General features: G+C 43.4%; 1 protein-coding gene across 2 annotated transcripts in view; it reads right to left on the minus strand.

The window, feature by feature from the left end:
* The window catches only part of LOC147879741 (splicing factor U2af small subunit B-like), a 42,256-nt gene that overhangs the window by 7,059 nt on the left and 13,549 nt on the right, over positions 1-21,648 (minus strand). For both annotated transcript variants that reach the window (XM_087371748.1, XM_087371749.1), the window contains exon 2: positions 17,591-17,677. In XM_087371748.1, coding sequence (XP_087227874.1) covers positions 17,591-17,677 — 87 coding nt within the window. The remainder of the gene's footprint in view (positions 1-17,590; positions 17,678-21,648) is intronic.

Raw genomic sequence — 21,648 nt, forward strand, 5'->3', positions numbered from 1 at the left:
CGACATGTTGTCCTGGGCCCTAGTGTCTCTATAGAGAGAAAGAGAGAGAGAGAGGGAGAGCAGAAAAGAAAGTGTACTTGCTGGTTAGTTTCGTTCACAATTATTGCTGTCTCTCAGAAGAGCGAGATGGATTTCAAAGAGCGTGAGGGATTCCATAGGGATTATATTGGTATCAGAGCCCTGGCTCACACCCTTCTAAGGCTGTGACGATCCAGGAAAATTTTGAAAAAAAAAAAAAATTCGAGAGCTGTGTGACGCACACAGGAGCTTTGAAGCCATACTAGTTATGCACAGTCTCATTGACGATACTCATATGCCAAGAGAAACAATCGCATGACGAGGATCTCATCGTACGAATAGACATCCAAAGTTGACGTCGAGGCAGAAGCGTGAAATCACAAGGAGGTTGGATGCTACTCGACACGCGTGAATTGATGAGACCTATAGTGGGCGCTATGTATTTGCGCAGGTCTAAGATCTGATAGAGCAAAGTTTTGCAATTTGGCGACGTAAGGCTTGCCAAGATCATAACCAAGGAATGACGGAATTCACGATACTCGACCCAGCAGAAAATAGCAGACGAATTCCATACGCACATACACGTCGGATGGAAGCCTTGCGAGATCATTGTGCTAAACAAAATCGACCGGGCATTTAGAACTATGCTGATCTACGCAGGGCTGTAGGCGATGGCGTGATGGCATTTGCACGGGAATCTGAGCTTTCTTTTTTTTAATCTGACGTGGCGACTGCTGACGCAGAGCTGACGTGGCCCCTGACGCAGCTCACGTGGCAGTTAGCCCATACCTCCTGATGTGGCGCTGACAGATCTGACACGTGGCAGATAACTGCACGTTGCTGATGTGGCATGCAGGCCTGAGGAGTGCTGATGTGGCAGCAAACGTGGCAGCCAGCAGGGCAGATGACGTGGTGCTGAGGTGGCAGGCAAGGCAGCCAGAGCTGATGTGGCATTGACACATAGCAGACAGGTGGCTGATGTGGCAGACTTGAGGTTAAGCTAACCTCACCTTGGTTAGTGGGCTGGTTAGAGGTCCAGTTAGTTGACCCAACCAGACCAGTCTGGTCACTGTAACTAGACTGTGACTAGTCCAGTTAGTCCAGTTGCAGACTAACCAGACCAGAACCAGTCAGTCTGGTTAGAGTAACTAGCCAGTTACTCCATCTGGTTACTGTTCTTTCAAAAAAAAAAAAAGGGACAGTTGCAGAGACTGTTTCTGCTAGCAGATTTCACCTGCCTGTCAGACTTCTACTGTCAGAAAAGCAGCAGAAAAGCAGAGAAAAGCAGAGAAATCAGAGATTTGCAGAAAAAGAAAATGCATGCCTCTGTACACTGGGAAGATGAATCAGATGCTTCTGAGTGCCTTTTGCAGTAGCCAGAAAAAGGGCAATAGAATTGTTGATGCTTTAGCAATTTTGTTGGTTTATGCTTTGAACTGATAGCCCAATTACTGGCACAAGTTGTGAATGCAAAACACCTCTTGTTGAGGTATTTTTCTGTTGGAAAAGCAAAGGTAGTTGTGCATCAGTTACCTACACGGTGTGTGTGTGAAATTTGCAGATCTCAGAATATGGATCAATCACCTATCCAGTGGGATTCACAAGATAGGGATGTACATCCAAGACAGAGAAGTGTGACGCAAACTCAACAAGAATTTGAACAGATGGTACGCACTCGTATACAAGAGATGGAAAATCTCAGAAAGGATCCAAGGGCTCAGCATTTGTTTCAAGCAGAAGCTATGCCTAATGCAGTATATGTGCCAGAGGCACACTCCCGTGTACAGCCAGAGAAAGAGAGATCTCATAGGGGACGGTCTCATAATAGGAAGAGATAGAGGCATCATCACCGATCTCCTAGTCCATCACCGTCTACCTCGAGTTCGACTTTTGTATCTTCTTCTTCTTTATCCGATAAACCATCCAGAAAAAGAAGGAAACATAAGAAGTCTAGGAAGAGAAAGTCTTCCAGAGAGACCAAGGAATTTAAAGAGGGAGGTAAATCTGTCAAGTTTATGACCTACAATGGACAGTATGGTCATACAGACAAAGCATTGCAGTTCATCAGGCAGTTTGATGCTGCATCGGCACAGAAAAGTTTTCAGAATCCTCCAAGTTAAGAATGGTCAGTTTGCACTTGACAGCGACAGCTAGTGCATGGTAGTGCACAGACCACAGATGGGTCAGCCCCAAGGAAGTGGAAGGACTTCAAGAAAGCCTTCTACCAACAGTTTATGCCTAAACAGTTTAGAGACCATGTTCTTCAAGATTGGGACAGTTTGCATATGGATGCAGGAGATACAGTGGATGTGTACAACCAAAAGTTTTGGGATGCTTATTTGCAGGTTGCACCTTTCAAAAAGATCTCCAAAGGGACCCAAATGAGAAAATACAGAGCACGTCTCACTCCAAGAATTCAGGCAGTAGTGAATGCTTTGGGGGCAAAGAACATTCAAGACCTTATGCATTCAGCTTCAATAGCTAGTCTTGTGCCGTTACAAGATCCATCTACAGTGCTATCCTTGCATGCAGGACGTGCTGATAGAAAGAAAACTGATTTTTCAAAATCAGAAAAGAAAGAGTACCCCAAGGTTGAAAAGAAAGGGTTTCAGCCTCAGAAGCCGAGGGGTACTCAGTTTTCAAAGGCTTATAAAGGCAAATCTCTATTCACCCCTGAACAGATAGTTGAATTCCGCAGAGATGGGAAATGCTTCAGGTGCAGCAAAGAGGGGCATGTGGCTGCCCAGTGCCCAGAAAAGCCTTCAACTTCGAAGGGAAAAGAGGCAGAGAAGCCACAAGGACCGCAAAAACCAATGGCGGGGGGGATTCCTGACATACTGGGTCATGCTTCAAACCCAGAAGAACAAGAATTGCTGCTATCATGGGGCAAAGTCAAAGATCAGCAAGCGCTGATTTTATTTGATCCAGGGGCTACTGATAATTTCATATCAGAGGATCTAGCCCTGAGGCTGGGAATAAAGACGGAGGAGTTGGGCAGGGCTTTGGATGCCGATCAGATGTTCTTTGGGAATCCAGTGCCAGTCACTCCCTTGATAGGGAAGCTCCGTCTTCATGTACAGAGTTATGTAAATCAGGAAGGCTTCTTCATTTCTCCATTGAAACATCATGATGTAGTCTTGGGAATGCCTTGGTTTCATCGCAAGGCAATGAAGTTGACTCTTCCTGAAAGAGTGCTGGAGTTTTTGCATAGGGGGGAAAATCAGCGTTTAGTTGCCAGGAATAAAGGGGACACTATCCCCATTGTATCTGATGTTACCTGTGGTAAAGCAATAAAGTCTGCAATTTCTGCGTACATGGTTTTTGTAAAAGAAAAAGAGAATGATATGCATGCTGAAATGAATGATGCAGACAAAGATAAGTTTTAGTTTCTTGTAAACTTTAAAGATTGCTTTTCTGATGCTTTGCCAGGGGAGTTACCCCCAGAGAGACCAGAAGATCATCAGATAGAGTTAATGCCTGGTAGTGAGCCACCAAACAGACCACCTTATAGAGTCACTGCGACTCAGAGAGAGGAGATTATGGCTCAGGTACAGGACTTGCTGTCCAAAGGGTTGATTCAGCCCAGCTCGTCTCCTTTTTGTTCCCCTGTACTGCTAGTACAGAAGAAAGATGGTTCATTCCGTATGTGCGTCGATTATCGCGCACTGAACAAAATGACCATCAAGAATAGATTCCCTATTCCGCGCATTGATGATGTGCTGGCTCAGTTAAATGGAGCTTCAATTTTCAGCAGGATAGACTTAAAGAGTGGCTATCACCAAGTGGGGATACAGCCTCAGGATGTGCACAAGACAGCATTCTGCACTACATTTCTTCTTTCCATCCCCAGACAGATGGTCAAAGTGAAGTAGCAAATTCTACAGTTTTGGATATGCTGAAATGCTACGTGGGTGACCAAAGTTCAGACTGGGAAAAGTACCTACCGTTGGTAGAGTTTGCTTACAATAATACAGTACATAGCTCTACAGGGAGAGCCCCTTTTGAGGTCATATATGGGAAAGTGATTTTGCCACCTATATTGAGGACCAAAGAGCAGCTGATCAGTTTGTGAGAGACCTCCAGACAGCTTACAGCCAAGTCCGGACAGCAATCGAAAGGTCTCAAGAGAAACATAAAAGAGCTGCAGATAAGCATAGGAGACAATTAGATCTCAAGGAAGGGGATTGGGTACTTTTGAAGTTTGAAAAAGCTAGGCTCCGCAAGTTTAAAGGCAAACAGAAAGTGTATGCAAAGTTATCTCCCAGATACTATGGCCCTTTTAGGGTTACGGAAAGAATAAATGAGGTTGCATACAGGTTGTCATTGCCAGAGCATTGGAGGATTCACAATGCATTCCATGTGAGTCTTCTAAAGAAATTCCAGGGACCAGAGCCTACAGAACCAGTATCAGAAGATCCACCAGAAGTGGATGAGCTGGAGGAGATCCTTCAACCAGAGCAGATTGTGTACCATACTCTGCGCAAAGGCCCTCAGGGTAAGGAGTTTTACAGGTATCTTGTAAAATTCAAAAATTATACGGCATTAGATGCCAAGTGGATGGACGAAGACATGTTATCCGACCATCCACAGCTTTTGGATGTTTACAAGGAAGCTTTTCAGTTGAGGTCAACTGAATAGAACCTGCCCCCCCCCTTGCGCGCATGTTGCCTACCCCCCCCCCCCCTTCTCCCACACCCCATCCCCCCCCCCCAGAGCGCATGTCACGTACCCCCCCCCCCTCCTACACCCCCCTCCCAGAGCAAGCTCGCACCATATAAGAACAAGCCTGTGTCGTACAAAGTCTAGGACAACATATATCAAGGAGAAGGTGGTCTTAATGACAGCCCCAAGCAATCTCAAGGATATCCAAATGGTGTACATTGTGAAACGGAAGCCTGCTAAGGCCAACGTTTTGGCCACCATTCTCAAACAGCAGTAACGAGTCAGTACGGCTCTCAACATTATAGTTCAAGGGATTCCTTGCAAAGCTACTACTACGGGTCTAAGAGCATGGGATTGAGGGGGCCTAGTGCGCAGGGAGGGATCCCAACTGAGAGCATCCCCTAGTTATTCGCTTCAAGGATATGTAGGCTTGTCTTGCAATATTGCACCACCGGTTGACCCTACGGGATCACCCAGAGATATCGATGGATGAGGATCTCACACCCTGCGAGTGGAGAGGTGTACCTTGATACAACAATAGGATGTGGCCCACAAGGAGGGAAAGTGGGCAATGGTCCACGATGGGTGACTCCTTACAGGCCCCCGTCGAGCATTTACTATTCTACATAAGAGGGTGGAACACCGAGGCCTTGCCCTCCACTGTTCGGAACTGCAGTGGAACCTTGTGGTACACTGGATGAGACTGAAACCGGCCTCTAGCAAGCTAAAGGGCAGTAAACTATAACTAACTAGTCCTCCACATCAATCACAACCAGAATGCATCATTTCCAGCCACTTCCATTACTTAAATACCACTGAGAAACCAACTTTAAACACACTAAAAGGGACGCTAGAGTGCCCCTCCTCATAACACCATAGACAAGAGGCGACAAGACTTGCAATCATATGTAATGAGGGGACTGCCACTTGGTTCACTAAAGCCCCTAACCCTCTTACCAATGACACACTTATGCCTTCCCTTGGGCCCAATATTTTGGGCCCTCTCATATCTTGACTTGGCCTAGCACTTGGGCCTAGTAGGTGCACTTAGAATGAGACCCTACTTTAACATTAGTCCCTAGAGACTTTTAGGGTTTCGCACTTCCTCTAGGCTAGTCCTAAAAGCCAAGGTAGTCACGGTTTATTTGCCAACAAGAATCACGTCCCTGTGACAAAGATATAGCATTTTACATAGAGACACACTAGAGCCATGTGTGCCCTTTACCGGTGGTTAGTGGATACACGTGGCAAATAGCACACGGATATGAAGACAACGGAGACAGGTGGAGTACGACGGTCAAAAAGACTAGCAATACTATACACATCTTCCCTAATTAGGACAATATTCGTAGAGAGGTGGGACACACACTGTAGGTTTTTATGGATTTGGATCCACCCCGCCTCTCGATAGTACTACTTCCCGCCTGAGACATCTCATTTTGCTAGAGACTTGAGAAGCGGCTAAGGTGTCACCATACAGAACGCTGTACCCGAGCATCATGAATTCTCAAACTAGGAGACTTCGACACGAGGATGGGCACAAGTCAAGTATCACTTTTGGATTGCTGCGATGATTCTATCTTACTACCAGACATTCATCTAGATGAGGCAAGTATGTCTCGAGTGATAGGCAAGCCCCATTCACATCATATGGACATGCATACTTAGAGATAGGCAAGATCATGATCTTATCATATATAATGGTCCAGATCGATGGCCCTCCTCAAGTGAATTCACATGTTTCCCACACAGGAGGGGGGCTCCTGCATCGTTGACTACCTCATGGGATCCCCTTCCTTCACCTCTCACATTAACGATTTCTCCATCTCAATACCCCCCTCCCCCCCCATGTGGGAGCAGATCATACTTACCTCTTTTTTAGTATATACATACATCGCCTCACAACACAACCCATGATATTCACTTTGAGCGTAGCCTTTCACCCAGACGAATTTCCACACTACATGTATATTGACTTTGTACCGCTCCAAGAGGACCGAGCTGCTCTGATCACTCGCTCACTTCATAAGGCTGCCCTTAACACATTCACATAAACCACTCGTTCGATCCGCCCACCGCCTCTCAGCTCTAGCTGGTATGATGATGAGTGCAAGGCTCTTCAATGCCAACTCGGATTCGATACTGAGTATAACCTTCCAAGTCAGTCAAAGACGATGTGCAAGTATCGCCATCTTACTCGCAGGAAGAAGCAAGCTTTCATCTATCAGAACGAGGAAGAGTTAATAAACATCATGTTTACTAACAACTCCAAAAACTTCTAGCGGAACTTCCTTGACCGGCAAGCTCCATCCCCCCTCACAAACACCCAGACATGGAACTCAATTGCACGCACATTGTATGATATTCCCCACCAGCCGTCTCTTGATCTCTTGCATCAGTTACAAATGTATTGGTTTTGGTCTCATAGGCCACGTTGGCTCTTGTAGACGTTCTCTCTCTCTCTCTCTCTCTCTCTCTCTCTCTCTCTCTCTCACACACACACACCCTATCACAAACTAACTCAAAAGACGTGTAAAGTGCAAATCAAAGGAACACACAACACATCGTCTTTTATTTTTGGGGGGGAGAGCCTGATATGGCGTTCTGAGGCCGCCGTCTAGGGTTCAGCCTGTTGTGCATCTTTCTCAGGCTCTCTCACCCTGTGTAGTGGACCTTGTCACACTAGGCTTCTTTTGTGGCCCCCTTTTCAGCTTCTGCACTTCTCGTCAGCTGCTGCTAGCCCTTTTCTGTATTTCATGACCTCTCCTACTGCAAACCGCGCATCACAGTTGGAACCCCCTTCTTTTACTGTTTATTACTGGTTTTTTACCTTTCTCTATGGGGCTTTTCTGCCTTGTTGTTCATATGCCTTGGTGTGAGATAGAAAGTTCAGATTTCAAGGTCTTTCTTGCTGTGTAAAGATGGCTGCATATCAGTCTGACTTACAACAAAGAGAGATTGACTCAAAACAAGAAGATGAAGCATGCTATCGGTTAGGAAGCCCTCTTAATGTCTCTCATGAGGCACAACTTGTTTACAAAGCTATGCATGAGGGGTTTGAAGACACCCGAAAGGATTAGAAAGAACCCATTCCCAAGGTTGGTATTGATCCAATCAGGATATATGCTAAGAATGCGGTAATCATCTTTTTCTTGGGGCGCATGCCAGTTGCTGCAGATGTGAGAAACTGGTTGACGCGCACTTTGGGCGGATGCTTTGTTCAAAAGCTTCATTACGCAACCTAGGGGGTCTTTGAATAATTATGATAGATAAACATCACAAGCAAATGCTTCTGGAGCATTCTCCACTCTATTAAGGGCAGCAGATGGCACATGTTCTACCTTGGTCTCCCACACGAGATTCTACCTTGGTCTCCCACATGAGACTACCCTTCTTTGATTAGGCATCGTTGCCTAGTTTGGGTTGAGGTGGTGGCTTTCCCTTAATGTCTGGAAAAACTATTGCCCAAAATTGAAGCTTCATTGGGTAGGCAAGGTGGTGTGTGTTGGAATTATCGCCATAATTCATGGCACTAACCAATGTATGACCAATAAGTGGGTTAGGGGCATTTTTCCCTTTGATCTTATCTCTTCCATTCAATACGTGACTTGCTCGCCATCTCTCTTCTGCTTTCATTTGGTATCAAAGCAAGCTCCTGCTCATGCCCGTGCAGCCCGCCATCATATGTACGTCCGTACAGTTCCACGCTGCCCCTTGCCGTATAGCCCACATGTGGGATCCGTCCGTTCAAGCTGTCCTTGTCTCGTACGTTCTTCGACCGTACAACAGATTTCGGTCCAACGTACAGTCATACAACTGTACCAAGCCTTCCGTGTGGAGACGTCCGTACACACCTCAAGCTACGGTGTCCGTACTATAGTACGGACTATCAGTCACAACTGCATTCGTACCCTGTCGTACAGCACAGGCATTCGGGCCCAATTTGGCAGTGTACTAGCAGTTTGGGACTGTTGCAAACAGTTTTGGACTCAGTTTGAGTGACATTGCAGACATTTGTCATCTTTGCAGTGTTATTTTGACAGTTTTTTGGGGCATTTACAGGACATTTTGGTGCATTTATTTGATTGGCTTTGACAGTAAGTTTTTTGGCAATTTTGGATTGTGCATCTGAAATCCCAGGAAGGGATATTATTTTCACTGTTGCTGCATTTTGTTTTTCTTTGGCAGTTATGGCCCAAAACAATCCCAATGAAGTGTTTGGAGATCTCACACAAGAGGATAAGATGGATGGTACCAAATACTTGTTATGGAGTTTTATGGTTTGCAATATCTTAGTTGGCAAACACTTATGGGATTATGTCAATGGGGATGAGATACGGCCAAAGAATGTGGCTGCACCTGCCACTCCTCCTCAACAAGGTGGAGAAAGGGGTAGAGGACAAGCTCAGGGTGCGGGACAAGTGCTAGGTGCAACAAATGATGCAATGGTGGCTCCCACACATGAATAGAAAAGGTGGAATTCACGTGATGCACGAGCACTTTCAGCTATCTCCCTTTATATCAAAAGGTTTATTATTCTGCACATTCGGTCATGCAAGACCTCAAAGGCAGCTTGGGATATTTTGGAGAGTATGTTTTCAGCCCGCAATGATGCCAAGGTCTCTTTCCTGAAGAGAGAGTTGACCCATACTCATGAGAAGGCTAAGATAGGAAGTGTTAGGAAGGCTGTAAGAAGGCTAAGCCGACAGCCTTCTCACAAGGCTAAGATGATTCTAGACAGCCTTCTCACAAGGCTAAGAATGATGCAGAGAGGCCCACGAGAAAGGGTGTTTGTCATTATTGCAAGAAGTCGGGTCACTACATAGGAGAATGCAAGAAAAGAATTGCTAACGAAAAGAAAAAGGATTCAGGTATGGCTGTCACGCATTCAACTCCTCATGCACATGATGGTGGTGATGCTTCAGCCAACTTAGTGGAAGAAGAGTATGCCTTTTAGACTTGTAGTCCTGATTTTTAGGTGATTGCTCCAAATATTACAGCCACATCTGAGGATGACTCTTATGCTTTTCTGACTTGCAGTTATGATCCTTCTAAGGATTCGTGTGCTTTCAATGTCAATGAGACATTGAATAGTTGGTACTTTGATAGTGGTGCCACCAAACATATCACTTCCAGTAAGTGTTTGTTTGATTCTCTGCATCCATTACCGCCTGGAAAAAAGATATCTTGTGCAAATGATTCTTCTTATTCAGTTTGTGGTATTGGTGAGATTGTACTTACAGCCATAGATGGCACAAATTTTAAAAATTCATGGTGTGCTTTATGTACCTGGAATCAAGAGGAATTTTCTTTCAGTGTCCTCTCCAAGATAGGGAAGATGATTATGGCTTAAGACTATCAGGCACGTTGTTTCATGGTCTTTTTCAGCTTGATGTTTTTGAGAAAAAATCAAATGATGCACTTGCAGTTTCTACTCCCACTGTTGCTAAGTAGAATGCGGAGTTATGGCATGCTAGATATGGGCATACGAGTTACGCCAGCTTGATGACACTTCAAAAACATTCTATGATTGATGCTTTGCCTCCTTTGGATTCACCTCCTCCTCATGCCTGTGAAGGGTGCATACTTGGGAAGATGCACAGGCTTCCCTTCAAGAAGGATGATGCAATATGATCTGTTCAAAAATTACAGCTCATTCATAGGGATGTATGTGGTCCCATGAGGACTCCTGCATTGGGTGGTTATCTCTATTATGTCACATTTATTGATGACTACTCAAACTACACTTGGGTCTATGGTTTAAAGAAAAGATCAGATGTGTTTAAGCAATTTTTACACTTTGTAGCAAAGGTTGAGAATGAAACAAGCCTCACAGTTTAGATTCTACGAACAGATAGAGGGGAGGAGTATATGTCTCATGAATTTGAGGCTTATTTGAAAGAGAAAGGCATCACACATCAGCTTACACTGAGGCTCACCCTCAACAAAATGGCAAAGCTGAGCGGAAGAATAGAACTCTTATGGAGATGGATAGATGCATGCTCACAAGCAAAAAGTTGACTCACAGGTTTTGGCTCGAGGGTCTCATGTGTGCCAACTATGTTTTGAATCGGGCTCCCACTAAGGCTTTGAAAACAAAGACTCCTTATGAAGTTTGGCATGGGAGAAAGCCTTCATTGGAACATTTACGTATCTTTGGATGTGTTGCATATGCCCATGTGCCTGTTGAGTTCCAAAGAACAAACGTTACCATCTCTACAATCCTGCTTCATGCAAGATTTTGCCAGCAAAGATGTAATCTTTTCAGAAAATTCAGCACATACACAAGCTGAATAGAATGTGCCAGCTTCTTCTACATCAAATGATGTTTTTTAGGGATTAATACCCATTGCTTTGGTTTTTGCATCTAACATCCCTGCTGAAAATCAGAATTTGCAGCAAGCTCCTCATGTTCCACATACCCCAATTTAGCCACCGGCTGATTTAGTTCCTCCACAGGCAATGAAAGATGTTGTCAAGCAAGAGATTCAAAAATACATACAGCCAAATCTGTTCCCAATTGGCTGCTCCAAACTCTCAGGGAGAGTAAACTTGATGCTCCTTTGCTTGGCAAAACTCGTAGTGCAGCAAGGCACAAAGGGGGGGCTCTTTCTGTTGAATCAGCTTATGCAAGTACTCCTCTTGATGAGGAAGAACCTAATACTTTTGAAGAAGCTAAGGACAATATGCCATGCAAGATGAGTTGCAGTCCATTGAGAAAGATCAGACGTAAAATCTTGTGGATTTGCCACCAAGAAAGAATGCCATAGGTACTAGATGGGTTTTCAAAGTAAAAAGAAAGTCAGATGGGTTCATTGACGCAAAAGGCTATGCTCAGAAGAAGGGCATTGATTGAGGAGACATTTGCTCCTACTTCCAGGATGACCACTATCAAATCAGTTATTACTATGGCTGCACATTTTGATTGGTTCGTCAGTTGGATATAAAAACAGCTTTTCTTAATGGAGACTTGTTGAAAGAGGTTTATGTCAAACAACCTCCTGGCTTTGAAATTTCGGGTAATGCACATAAAGTTTGCAAACTAAATGAAGCTTTGTATGGCTGAAACAAGCCCCACGTGCATGGTACTCCAAGATTAATGCCTTTCTAACCAGCAAGGGGCTTCATAACAATCCAACTGAAAGTACCCTCTACATCAAGAAGGATGGGGGGGGATATTTTGGTCATCATTCTTTATGTAGATGACATGCTGCTCACAGGGTCACATGAAGAAAAATTTACAGATTTCAAAGCTGAATTGAGAGCTACATTTGACATGTTAGATTTAGGCATCTTACATTTTTATTTGGGGATCCAGTTTACACAAGAGAGACGTGGCATTATTATGTGGCATGTCTCAATCCAAGTATGTGCAAAAGCTCTTGGATCGGTTCAACATGCAAGATTACAAGCCTATAGCCACTCCCATGGAGCCAACAAGTATGTGCAAAAGCTCTTGCATCGGTTCAACATGCAAGATTGCAAGCCTATAGCCACTCCCATGGAGCCAAGGCTGAAGCTTACTATGTATGGTATAGGTGAATCAAGAGATGCTACACTCTACAGCCAAGTTGTTGGATGCCTCATTTATTTGTGCAATACACGGCCCAATAGTCAATTTGCAATATCACAGGTGAGCACAGCCCAAAGACAGCACATTGGCAAGCTGTAAAACCCATCTTCCATTACTTGCAAGACACAAAGTCTTATGGCTTGATGTTCCCTAGAGGGGGTGAATTGCACATGCATGCTTACAGTGACTCAGATTGGGCTGGAGATTATGACACTAGGCAGTCCACAAGTGGTAATTGTTTCTTTTTGGGACATGCTTGCATTTCTTGGCTCAGTAAGAAACAATCTACTGTGGCTACGTCCTCATGTGAAGCTGAGTATAAGGCAGCTTTCACAGCAACAGTTGAGTGTGTGGGGCTATGCCACTTATTTGCTGATCTTCATCTATCATTAGAGGGTCCTTCTCCAAAACCTTAGGCTTGTACTTTGATCTTATCTCTTCTATTCAGTACATGACTTGCTCTCCATCTCTCTTCTGCTTTCAGCGTGTCCACCAAGGCAAAGAATGGGAACTCAAATAGGTTTTGCATCTTGTGGGACAAAATGTCCCTACACCCAAATCATATTCGGTCACTACAAATAATGTGGCAATGGATACAAGCTCAATTGCAGGAGCTTGTTTTGAACGCAGGAAATTGGTCATATGGCTTCGCAATGTCCTCTAGCCTTATATAAGATGCCTACTGAATCTATGCCTACTTCTGTACAAATCATGTTGTTCAAGATAAGGGAAAGTCTAAGGTTGCTCCTGCCAACAATGGTAATACTTAAGTTGCCCCCTACAGCCCAAGCAAAAGCAAAGGAGAAATCCTCCAATGAAGGTTGGCAAACCACAAGGAAATTTGTCTCAGCCAGGAGACCACTCCCCCCCTCATACATGGACACGTGCATCCCCTACTAGGCACACCCCCGCTGAGAACTCTGGTATGGGTATTACTTAGGCTGCAGTGACAGAGAGTCGTACTCCGTTTCAGAAGATGATGCTGCTCTCTTATTGCTTCACCCTCAGGAGCATGCTTTGGCGGACATGCAGTCTTGATTACTATTTGGGGTGTAATGGCATGTACGTACTTGTTAATCTGCAAATATGCTGCCAAAAATACAGTGTTTGACATACAATGTACACGGGCAATAAAAGACTGTCTGGGAGTACGTCAAGAGATTGCAGCCTGATATATTGGCCTTGCAAGAGCACAATCAACATGGGTATGCAGGTCAGACGGGGCATTTTGCGGGCTATGATATTTCTATGCGGGTGGTAACTCCTTTTCTAGAGAAGTGCTTCTTGTGAAACATGCCCTTCCGCCAGTTGGGGCTTTTAATGACCGGAATGGTCATCGATTGATTATACAATGCCTCGTGCAAGGAGAGATTTTTGAATTTGCTTCGGTCTATGCTCCTCAATCTTCAGATCATAGAGCTTTGATTTGGCAAGATCTGTTCAGCCAGGAGGTAATACATCTGGTCATGCGCACATGCTTGCCTCTCAGAGATTGCAATGGACTCAATTACTCTCTCAGTTTGGTCTTGTTAATCTCTGGAAAAGAGACACAGCCTTTCCTTCCTGGTTACACATTTCAGCATAATGTGCAGTCCACCTAACAAGCCCATTTAGATCATTGGTATCTATTCGGAGATCATCATTTCAGCCAGAATTTCAGGGAGTCTCATCCCTATGAATCATGTTCAGGCTCAGAAGGTTTTCAAAAGGTCTTTGTGTTCCTATATGATGTTTGAACAGGTGGGCAATGAGGATAGATTATCTATAGAGAGGAGACAGCTCTTACATGTATACAAGGATTACTTCCTATATGACTTGCCCCAATATCCTACCACATAAAGAGACCTAAAAACTTGACCAAAGGAATACTCCACCAAATAGACCACTGCATAGAGTAAGCAAAACACAAGAAAGTCCATGAGTTACTTGGAAGTGGTTTGATAGATCCCCGAAGGTCTCCGTTTTCCCTCTCCAGTGTCATTATCCCTGAAGAAAGCTGGGTCATGGATTACAAAGATGGGCCATGGAGGACGTGTGTGGATTACAAAGCTTTGAACAAGTTGACTATAAAAAATAGATTTCTGATAACACACCTAGATGAGATTCTGGATAGTCTCAAGGGAGCAAAGATATACAGCCATCACATGTATGCATGGATCTGAGTCCATCTACTGCCACATGAGAGGCAGATACATACCATGAGTTCATCTGTGATTATGCAGATTTACAGCATGTAAGTCTTTAGTATGAGGTCTCACATCTCCAGCAGCATGCAGAGATAGAGGGCACATAAGACAATGAGGCCTATCTTTCAAAGGCATAGATCCTTTGTTTGATGATATCATAGGTTCAGCAAGGATGAGGAGCATAAATTGCATTTGAAGGTATGTTAACCTCTTTGAAAAATCAGTTGTTCAATACATGCAAAAGAAAGTGAATTTTTCCTTCCCAACATACATTTTCTTAGTCACAGAGTTTCAGAGGGGGAAATTAAGATGAACACGGATAAGTTAAAGGTGATTCTTGAGTGGCCAGATCTCAAGAATGTGTATGAAGTTAGGTCTTTTCCAAGCCTATGTTCCTTTTACAAGAGATTTATAGACCACTTAGCACATAAAGCCTTGCCATTGCATGATTTCACTGCAAAGCCAGAAAGAAAAAAGATTAGAACTCTCCTCAGGTTTATTGGTTCTGTCCAGAGTTCTGGGATTATTATTGTAATCAAAACCAAGTATTATTGGGATACAGAAATATGTCCAAGGGCTTCACTCTGACAGAGGGTGATCCTCGTTCACACTCCATGCAATGTCATCGTTCCTATGCTCCATTTTTTTTTCCATGTTGATGAGCTTAGTGTGATTTCATGAAAGCTATGGTTGTTTACTATTTTCAGTTCATGGCTATTTAAATTATAGGAAACATGCTTCTGCTATAGCATGACTTTGACACCATACTCCACTAACTTTCCCATCCCACTAGCCTCCACAGCAGGCAATGCAGGAAGAGAGTTGATAGACTTTAGATCTCAGTTTGCTTCAGCCCTCCTTAGCTGTAGTAATCCTGGACCCTTTGCTGGAAATTTGTGGATATCTTTGGACAAGTTTTCCCACACTCGTGGTCGTCCATACTTCTTCTCTGCTCTAATTTCAAGATTGGGGATTTCTAGTTTATGCTCCAGTCAGAGAGATTGGAGAGGGTTTAAGTGATCTTTCCAGCTACAGTTCCTCTATCATGGCCAGTAGGAATTTTAGAGAGGCTGCAGTCCAATGTTTCCTTTATGTGAGAGCCCGAAATTCCCAAAATATGCAATTCATGCATCATGCCAATGCAGTTTGGCTGCAAACTACTGTGTAAAACAAAACTCTTTTCATTTAATCGTTTTCAAGAGGAAGGCAATGAGAGAGGACAGTGGCTCATTTGAAAGACATATCCAAGCTGAAGATTTCATATGTGCATATTTAAATGTTAATTCCATAGGGATTGGGAGACAGTAGAGATTTCATGCAAGAGTCAAGTTGCAACAGCCATGCCATTTGACCCGAGCGGAGTGCATTAGAGCCCATAAAGTAAGTACACGACGGAGAGAAAACATAGTGATTTAGAGCCCAGAATATGTATTGTAGGTACATAAAATAGAGAAAATGAAGGATGACAAAATCAATGACTCCAATCAGCTGCACATATTATTGTACCATTGAAGGTGACTAGTGCAGCCCAGGGGCTGCCTTGGAATATATTCCAGCAAGGCACTGATGATCATAAGTAGGCTATCTGTGATTCACATCCTTATGAAGAATATTGCTAAGAATGTTGAAATTAAGAGCTTCCCATCATAATGCACGGATTGAATAACAAATGGATTGGGCTTGGGAATGAGGAGAGTATTAATGGCTCCACAACAAGAGACCATTTTAGAGAGAAACATGGGAAAGCAGAGGTTGAAGTAAATGAATGGACTGTGCCTGGGAATATAAAGAGAGGGCCCCAAAAAAAGAGCGAGTAGAAATAGGTTGAGCAATATTACTCACACATTAGTCACAAGTTCACAAGTATGCCACATAATGATCAAGCAGCTTTCCATCTTTAAATGCATTATCCTAAGAAAATGACCCAAGAAGACAAATTTCAGTCATTCAACATACTCTCCTTCCAAGCTCTCAACTTTTTTAAAGGCATGCCCCTTGAATACCTCAGTCAATCTGTAAAAGTATAGAACATTGCACATCATACCTTCATGAAAACTTTGCTATTAAAACATGCATAAGTCTCCAATTGGGAAAGCTTTTCTCGCTTGAGCAGGCTCCAGTCAAAATGAGCTTATGCATCATTCTGAGCAAATAGATGTACAGTTATTAGCTCACACTGCTGATGACTCTGAACTATGTACAGCCCCCCTAGCAATATTAGGTGTAAGATACATACTTCCAGTTTTCCAAAATACGCAAGCATTGTGTTTCAACCTCACTCTCGTTTGCCATCGATTTCAATCATTTACATTACAATGTTATTCCTAAATTGCACAATTCTTCCTCCAACTGCTACTTTGGGAATGCAATATTCATTTGTACATAAGCAAGTTTAGGTATTGAACTTGTAAACCTCATAGCCAATTTATGAAATCTACTGCTGAAAAAGTAGTTATGAAAATCGTTATTTTTATATACCTTCAAATCTTGGAGTATATCCAGTCCAAACCTTGGAGAGCACATTAAACAAAGCTAGATATTAAAAGGGAATCAGGCTACAATGCTCTATTAATTTACTTAATTGATAGGACACCCAGTCGCACTTTCACGTGTTCATGTTTTTCACACATTCATGTGCAAGACCAAAAGTGTCACCAATCATTTATCCAGCCTACCAAAAGGCAAAAATGACAAGCATGAGATGGCATCCGATGAGATTGGTAGTGAGTGCGAGCATATGCTACTCAGAATTGAATATGCAGATAGAACAGGGAGACAATTATTAATTAATTGCAAAGACAAACTACCATGAACTCTGCCGCATGTCTTCACATAGCTCTCACCCCTCTGTAGAAAAAAGATTTTCACTGTAGGAGCCAGGAGCCACGGCCATCTTTTGGTATTCCACTTTACAAAGTAGAAAAATAGGTGTAGTTCTATAATAGACCCCATATATAATCCCAAGATACCAAGCAGGCCAATTTACGACAATCTAGCATACGTACTTCTTACAAGTTATCCACTGACTCACCTCCCAATGCAATAAAAGGGTATTTACATATAGATAAAGGCTAACTGTTATCCAGTACACACAGAATAAAGCTTTTCAATATTCTCCAACAGAAGTTTAGAATGGGAAGCAAAAACAAACCATGTGATCGGCTAGGTTGTCACAAACATTCAATGTCTCAAGCTCGCCATATTTGCTCAGCTCTTCAAATATATCTTCATAAAAGTCCTGAAACAAGGGCACTAAACTTACATTAAAACAAAGCTTCAAATAGCAAAATCAGCACTTGGAAACCAAACTCAAACTACATCAAAGGGCATTCAGCACTATCAACAATGCAGAAAGTATAATAGCAAATATTTTACGAGGTTGGTGCAGATTTAAGACCAGAGATGTCCATTGACGCTAGTGTTTCCTTACCTTTCCTTTCTTCTGTTCTCGGTGTCCATGCCTGTATGTCTTTTACAGAGATGGAAAGATGAACCCCCTGTACATACAAAGATCTAATGTTGTACCACCATTTGATAGCGTACACTCAGTATAGATTAGATTCCTAAGGACCCTATCTCTAAAGCCTATGATCAGTCTAAATATGTACAGGATATGGCCCTCTCCATGATGGGAAGCAGCTCTAATAAAAATGTGTTCCCACACATACTTTCAGCTATGACACATAAAACGCATCATGTAATTTCAACATTTTCTTCCCCCGAAAAGGAAAGAACCTTCTATTAGAAAACTTAAAAAGATACAGATCAGGATCCATGAGATGCTTGCCCAATCAAAGGGTGCAGCTGGCTCTTATGCAACCTGTTTCTCAGGACCCAGCTCACTGCCTAGAGTGCCCTGAAAACAAGTGCCAACAACCAAGGTGGGGAACCCCCTATCACTAAACTGCGGCAAGTACCCAGATATTCCAGGCTGTGATGGTGGCCACCGTCTCCCAGACACCGTCCTGCAAAAAGACTCAGGTCTCTGGCAAGAGGGAGCGACCATGTCCTGGATATCCAATCGAGTGACCATGTCAACCAAGTTGAGACGCCCCAAGTGAAGTCCCTACAGGTACATTAAATCCTGGTCACTATCCTAAGGGGCTAGCAAAGAAGCTAGTGCAAAGAAGTAAAGACAGTATGTCAAGTGATAGCCTGGAAACCGCTCTAGCAACCCTGTCCACCCTCATCTGCTCAAACCATGGTTCTATGGGCAGCCCTCCATGACCTACCAACCAGAAGAAATAGGAGACCTTCCTCAGTGGAAGCTAGTCCAAAGACAGGCACAAAACTTGGCAAGGACCTCATGCGACATGTCATGACAAGAGAAATGATTATTTAGTTAATTAATAGTCATTAGAACTTTATTATTGTTAGGCGCCAATTTGATGGTGCGGTTATATGTTTGTATTTATGATTGATCAAGCGGTGTAAATAGTACCGCCAAAACTATGTAACATTGGCCAATGATTAGTAATAAAGATGTGCACACACGAGTCTAGGTCCTAGGGGCAATAGGAAAGGGAAAGGGTGCATTAGAGTGCATTGAATGGTAGGTGCATGGGTCATAGGCTAAGGGTAGGTGTATATGGGAAGATGGAACTTGAGTGATCTCAAGGGACATTAATGAAAGGGTATCACCCTTTCATTGTGAATCTCACGTAGCATTCTTTCTACCACATTGCATTCATCCGTCATCTCTCTCCCACCTTGCATGTAGGTCGAAAAAGAAACAAGTACTCTCACGAGGGCGCTCTTCCCCATTGGAGGGCCAATCGGCATTCAAATTCTGCATGCATTGCACACATTTGCATTTTCGAAAAGCGTGGATCTTCACATTTGGTATCAGAGCGGCGACGATCCACGAACGGGACGAGGAGAGGGCGACAGTTGTGAACGACGGAAGTCGCAGGAGAGGTTGGCGGAAAAGGATCACGATCGACCGATCTCGAGGTTCTGAGACAAGGGGTTTTTTCGAAAAAAATTTGGCCTTCAACGGCGAACGGGGTGCTCTCTTTTGCCCCCCCCCCCCCCCCCCCAATGTGAATGTACCCTTAAACCGTGAGAAAAAGGGATTCCCGTTCTACCCAACCGGAAGTCGGATCGGAATAAGATTTTAAGGGAGTGATCCACCCATCAAGTAACCCCTATAACGGTATCTAGAGCTCCAATCCGCTCAAAACAAGTAGCCCAAACGGAGCGTACCAGTTTACAGCAGAAATACAAGAAGAAAAGCTTCAAAGAGAAGGGAAAGGAGGTCATTTTAAGTGTCTTCTCAACACAAACGAAGCGGGAGTCGGATAAGTACCACCACCTCTACAACACTTGAAGTTTGCTGTAAAATAAACCTTCTTTTTTGAAATTACAGCAAGACATTTTCTCTCTTGTATTAATAAAAGGAAAGAATGGAAGGGGAAGGGACATATAACAATGAACTTATTCCTTTTCCTCCATTACCCCAAGGAGAGAGAGAAAGAACACCTTCACCCCCTCTTGAAGAGGATGGATTAGGTGAGAGTTATACACATCTTGAGTATGATAACCCACAAATAGATTTACAACAGTCTCTCCTTCAAGAACCTACTGATAGGGAGTTCTCCTTTCGTAATGAAAGAAGAAATGAGACCAGCCAAGAACAAGGTGATGAGTTCACACCTTTAACTCAAAACCCAATACACATGGATTCTAATCCAAGTGCAAGAGGAAGAGAGGAGACTCCTGTTGATAAGCTGGTTTTCCAGCTTAGCAATATGATTGAGCAGTCCATTATGACAAGATTAGGGACTAAGAGGACTTTAAACTTCGGGGATGAAGAGTTGAGTAACTCTTCTAAGAGGTCCAAATTCCAACCGCGAGAGAGAATTGAGTTCCCCAAATATGATGGGGCAAGGGAGGCTGACAAAATCCTCAATTGGATTCGTCATTTTGAGCTATACTTTGCCCATCAAGACAAGACAGAGCAAGAGAAGCTTGCTCTTGCCACATTGCATCTGCAGAAGGATGCTCTAATGTGGTGGTCCTTGTCACAAACAGGAAAAGAGCCTATTCATGAATGGGCTAAATTTGTGGAGCAACTAAAAACCACTTTCATGCCACCGAGGCATGAAGAGAACCTAACCTTTCGTTGGGAGAGGTTTAGGCAGTTCGATAATGAGAGTAATGCAGATTTTACAGCCAGATTTTGGAAACTCTCTCTAGAGTTACCCGAAAAGAGTGAGGAAGATAGGAGAAAGAAGTATTTAGCAGCTTTAAGCCCAAAAGTAAGGTACGAGGTTGAAATGTTTAACCCGACCACGCTTAAGGACCTCACTAAGCTGGCTGAAATAGCCGAGAGAAAATTGAATCCTCGTAAACCCTTCAATAAGGAGTATGGGTCATCATCTAAGACCAATAATATACCCACTTTTAGGAAACCAAACCGGTTTAAGAATAATAAAGGGAAGGGTAAAGCTCTTGTAAGGAATGTGAATAGCCAATCACGTCCTGGATGGGTGCCATTTCCTTCTATGACTGACGAAGAGAAGAGGAAGTTGATTAAGCAAGGAAAATGTTTCGGTTGTAAGAAACATAAGCCAGGGCACGTATGGCATAAGTGTCCCGTTCTCTTGGCTAAGATTGCCAAGACGAATTCAGTAAAAGGAAAAGCCAAGGCATCCAAGCAAGAGGGTGAGGCTTCTACCTTGTCACCCTCGAAATCTACTGTGACTATTGAGCCAATAGTGAATGCTGTCCATTCAGCCAATACCTTTGGGCCTCATGATCTTTTTAAGGTGTATGGATTCGTGAATGGACAGAGAATAGTGGTTCTCCTAGATGATGGATGTAATTATGACATAGTAAGTGATAGATTGGCAAAATTACTCCATCTTAAACCAGAACCTATAAAAAACATGTCGCTTTCAGGAGCTTTTAGGGGACACAATGAAGAAGACACATCCATAGTACGAAATATTCCTTTTGAAGGGATTTTCTAGTAGCCCCTTTACAAGACGTTGACATGATACTAGGTAAACCATGGCGGTATGATTTTAACCCTGCTATTCATCCTCATACTCATCATTGTTGCTTTGTACATAAGGATGAAAACATAAGGATCGTAGGGGATCGGGACGTGTATACAATTCCATTGATTACTCCTACCCAAGCCAAAAGATTGGTAAAAAGAGGGGTAGATTGTAATCTTGTGTATATACGGGATTCACGAGATCT

The sequence above is a fragment of the Dipteris shenzhenensis genome, chromosome 33, assembly GCF_047967505.1.
Source record: "Dipteris shenzhenensis isolate YYH24624 ecotype China chromosome 33, Dip_SZ_1.0, whole genome shotgun sequence".
NCBI lineage: Eukaryota > Viridiplantae > Streptophyta > Polypodiopsida > Gleicheniales > Dipteridaceae > Dipteris > Dipteris shenzhenensis.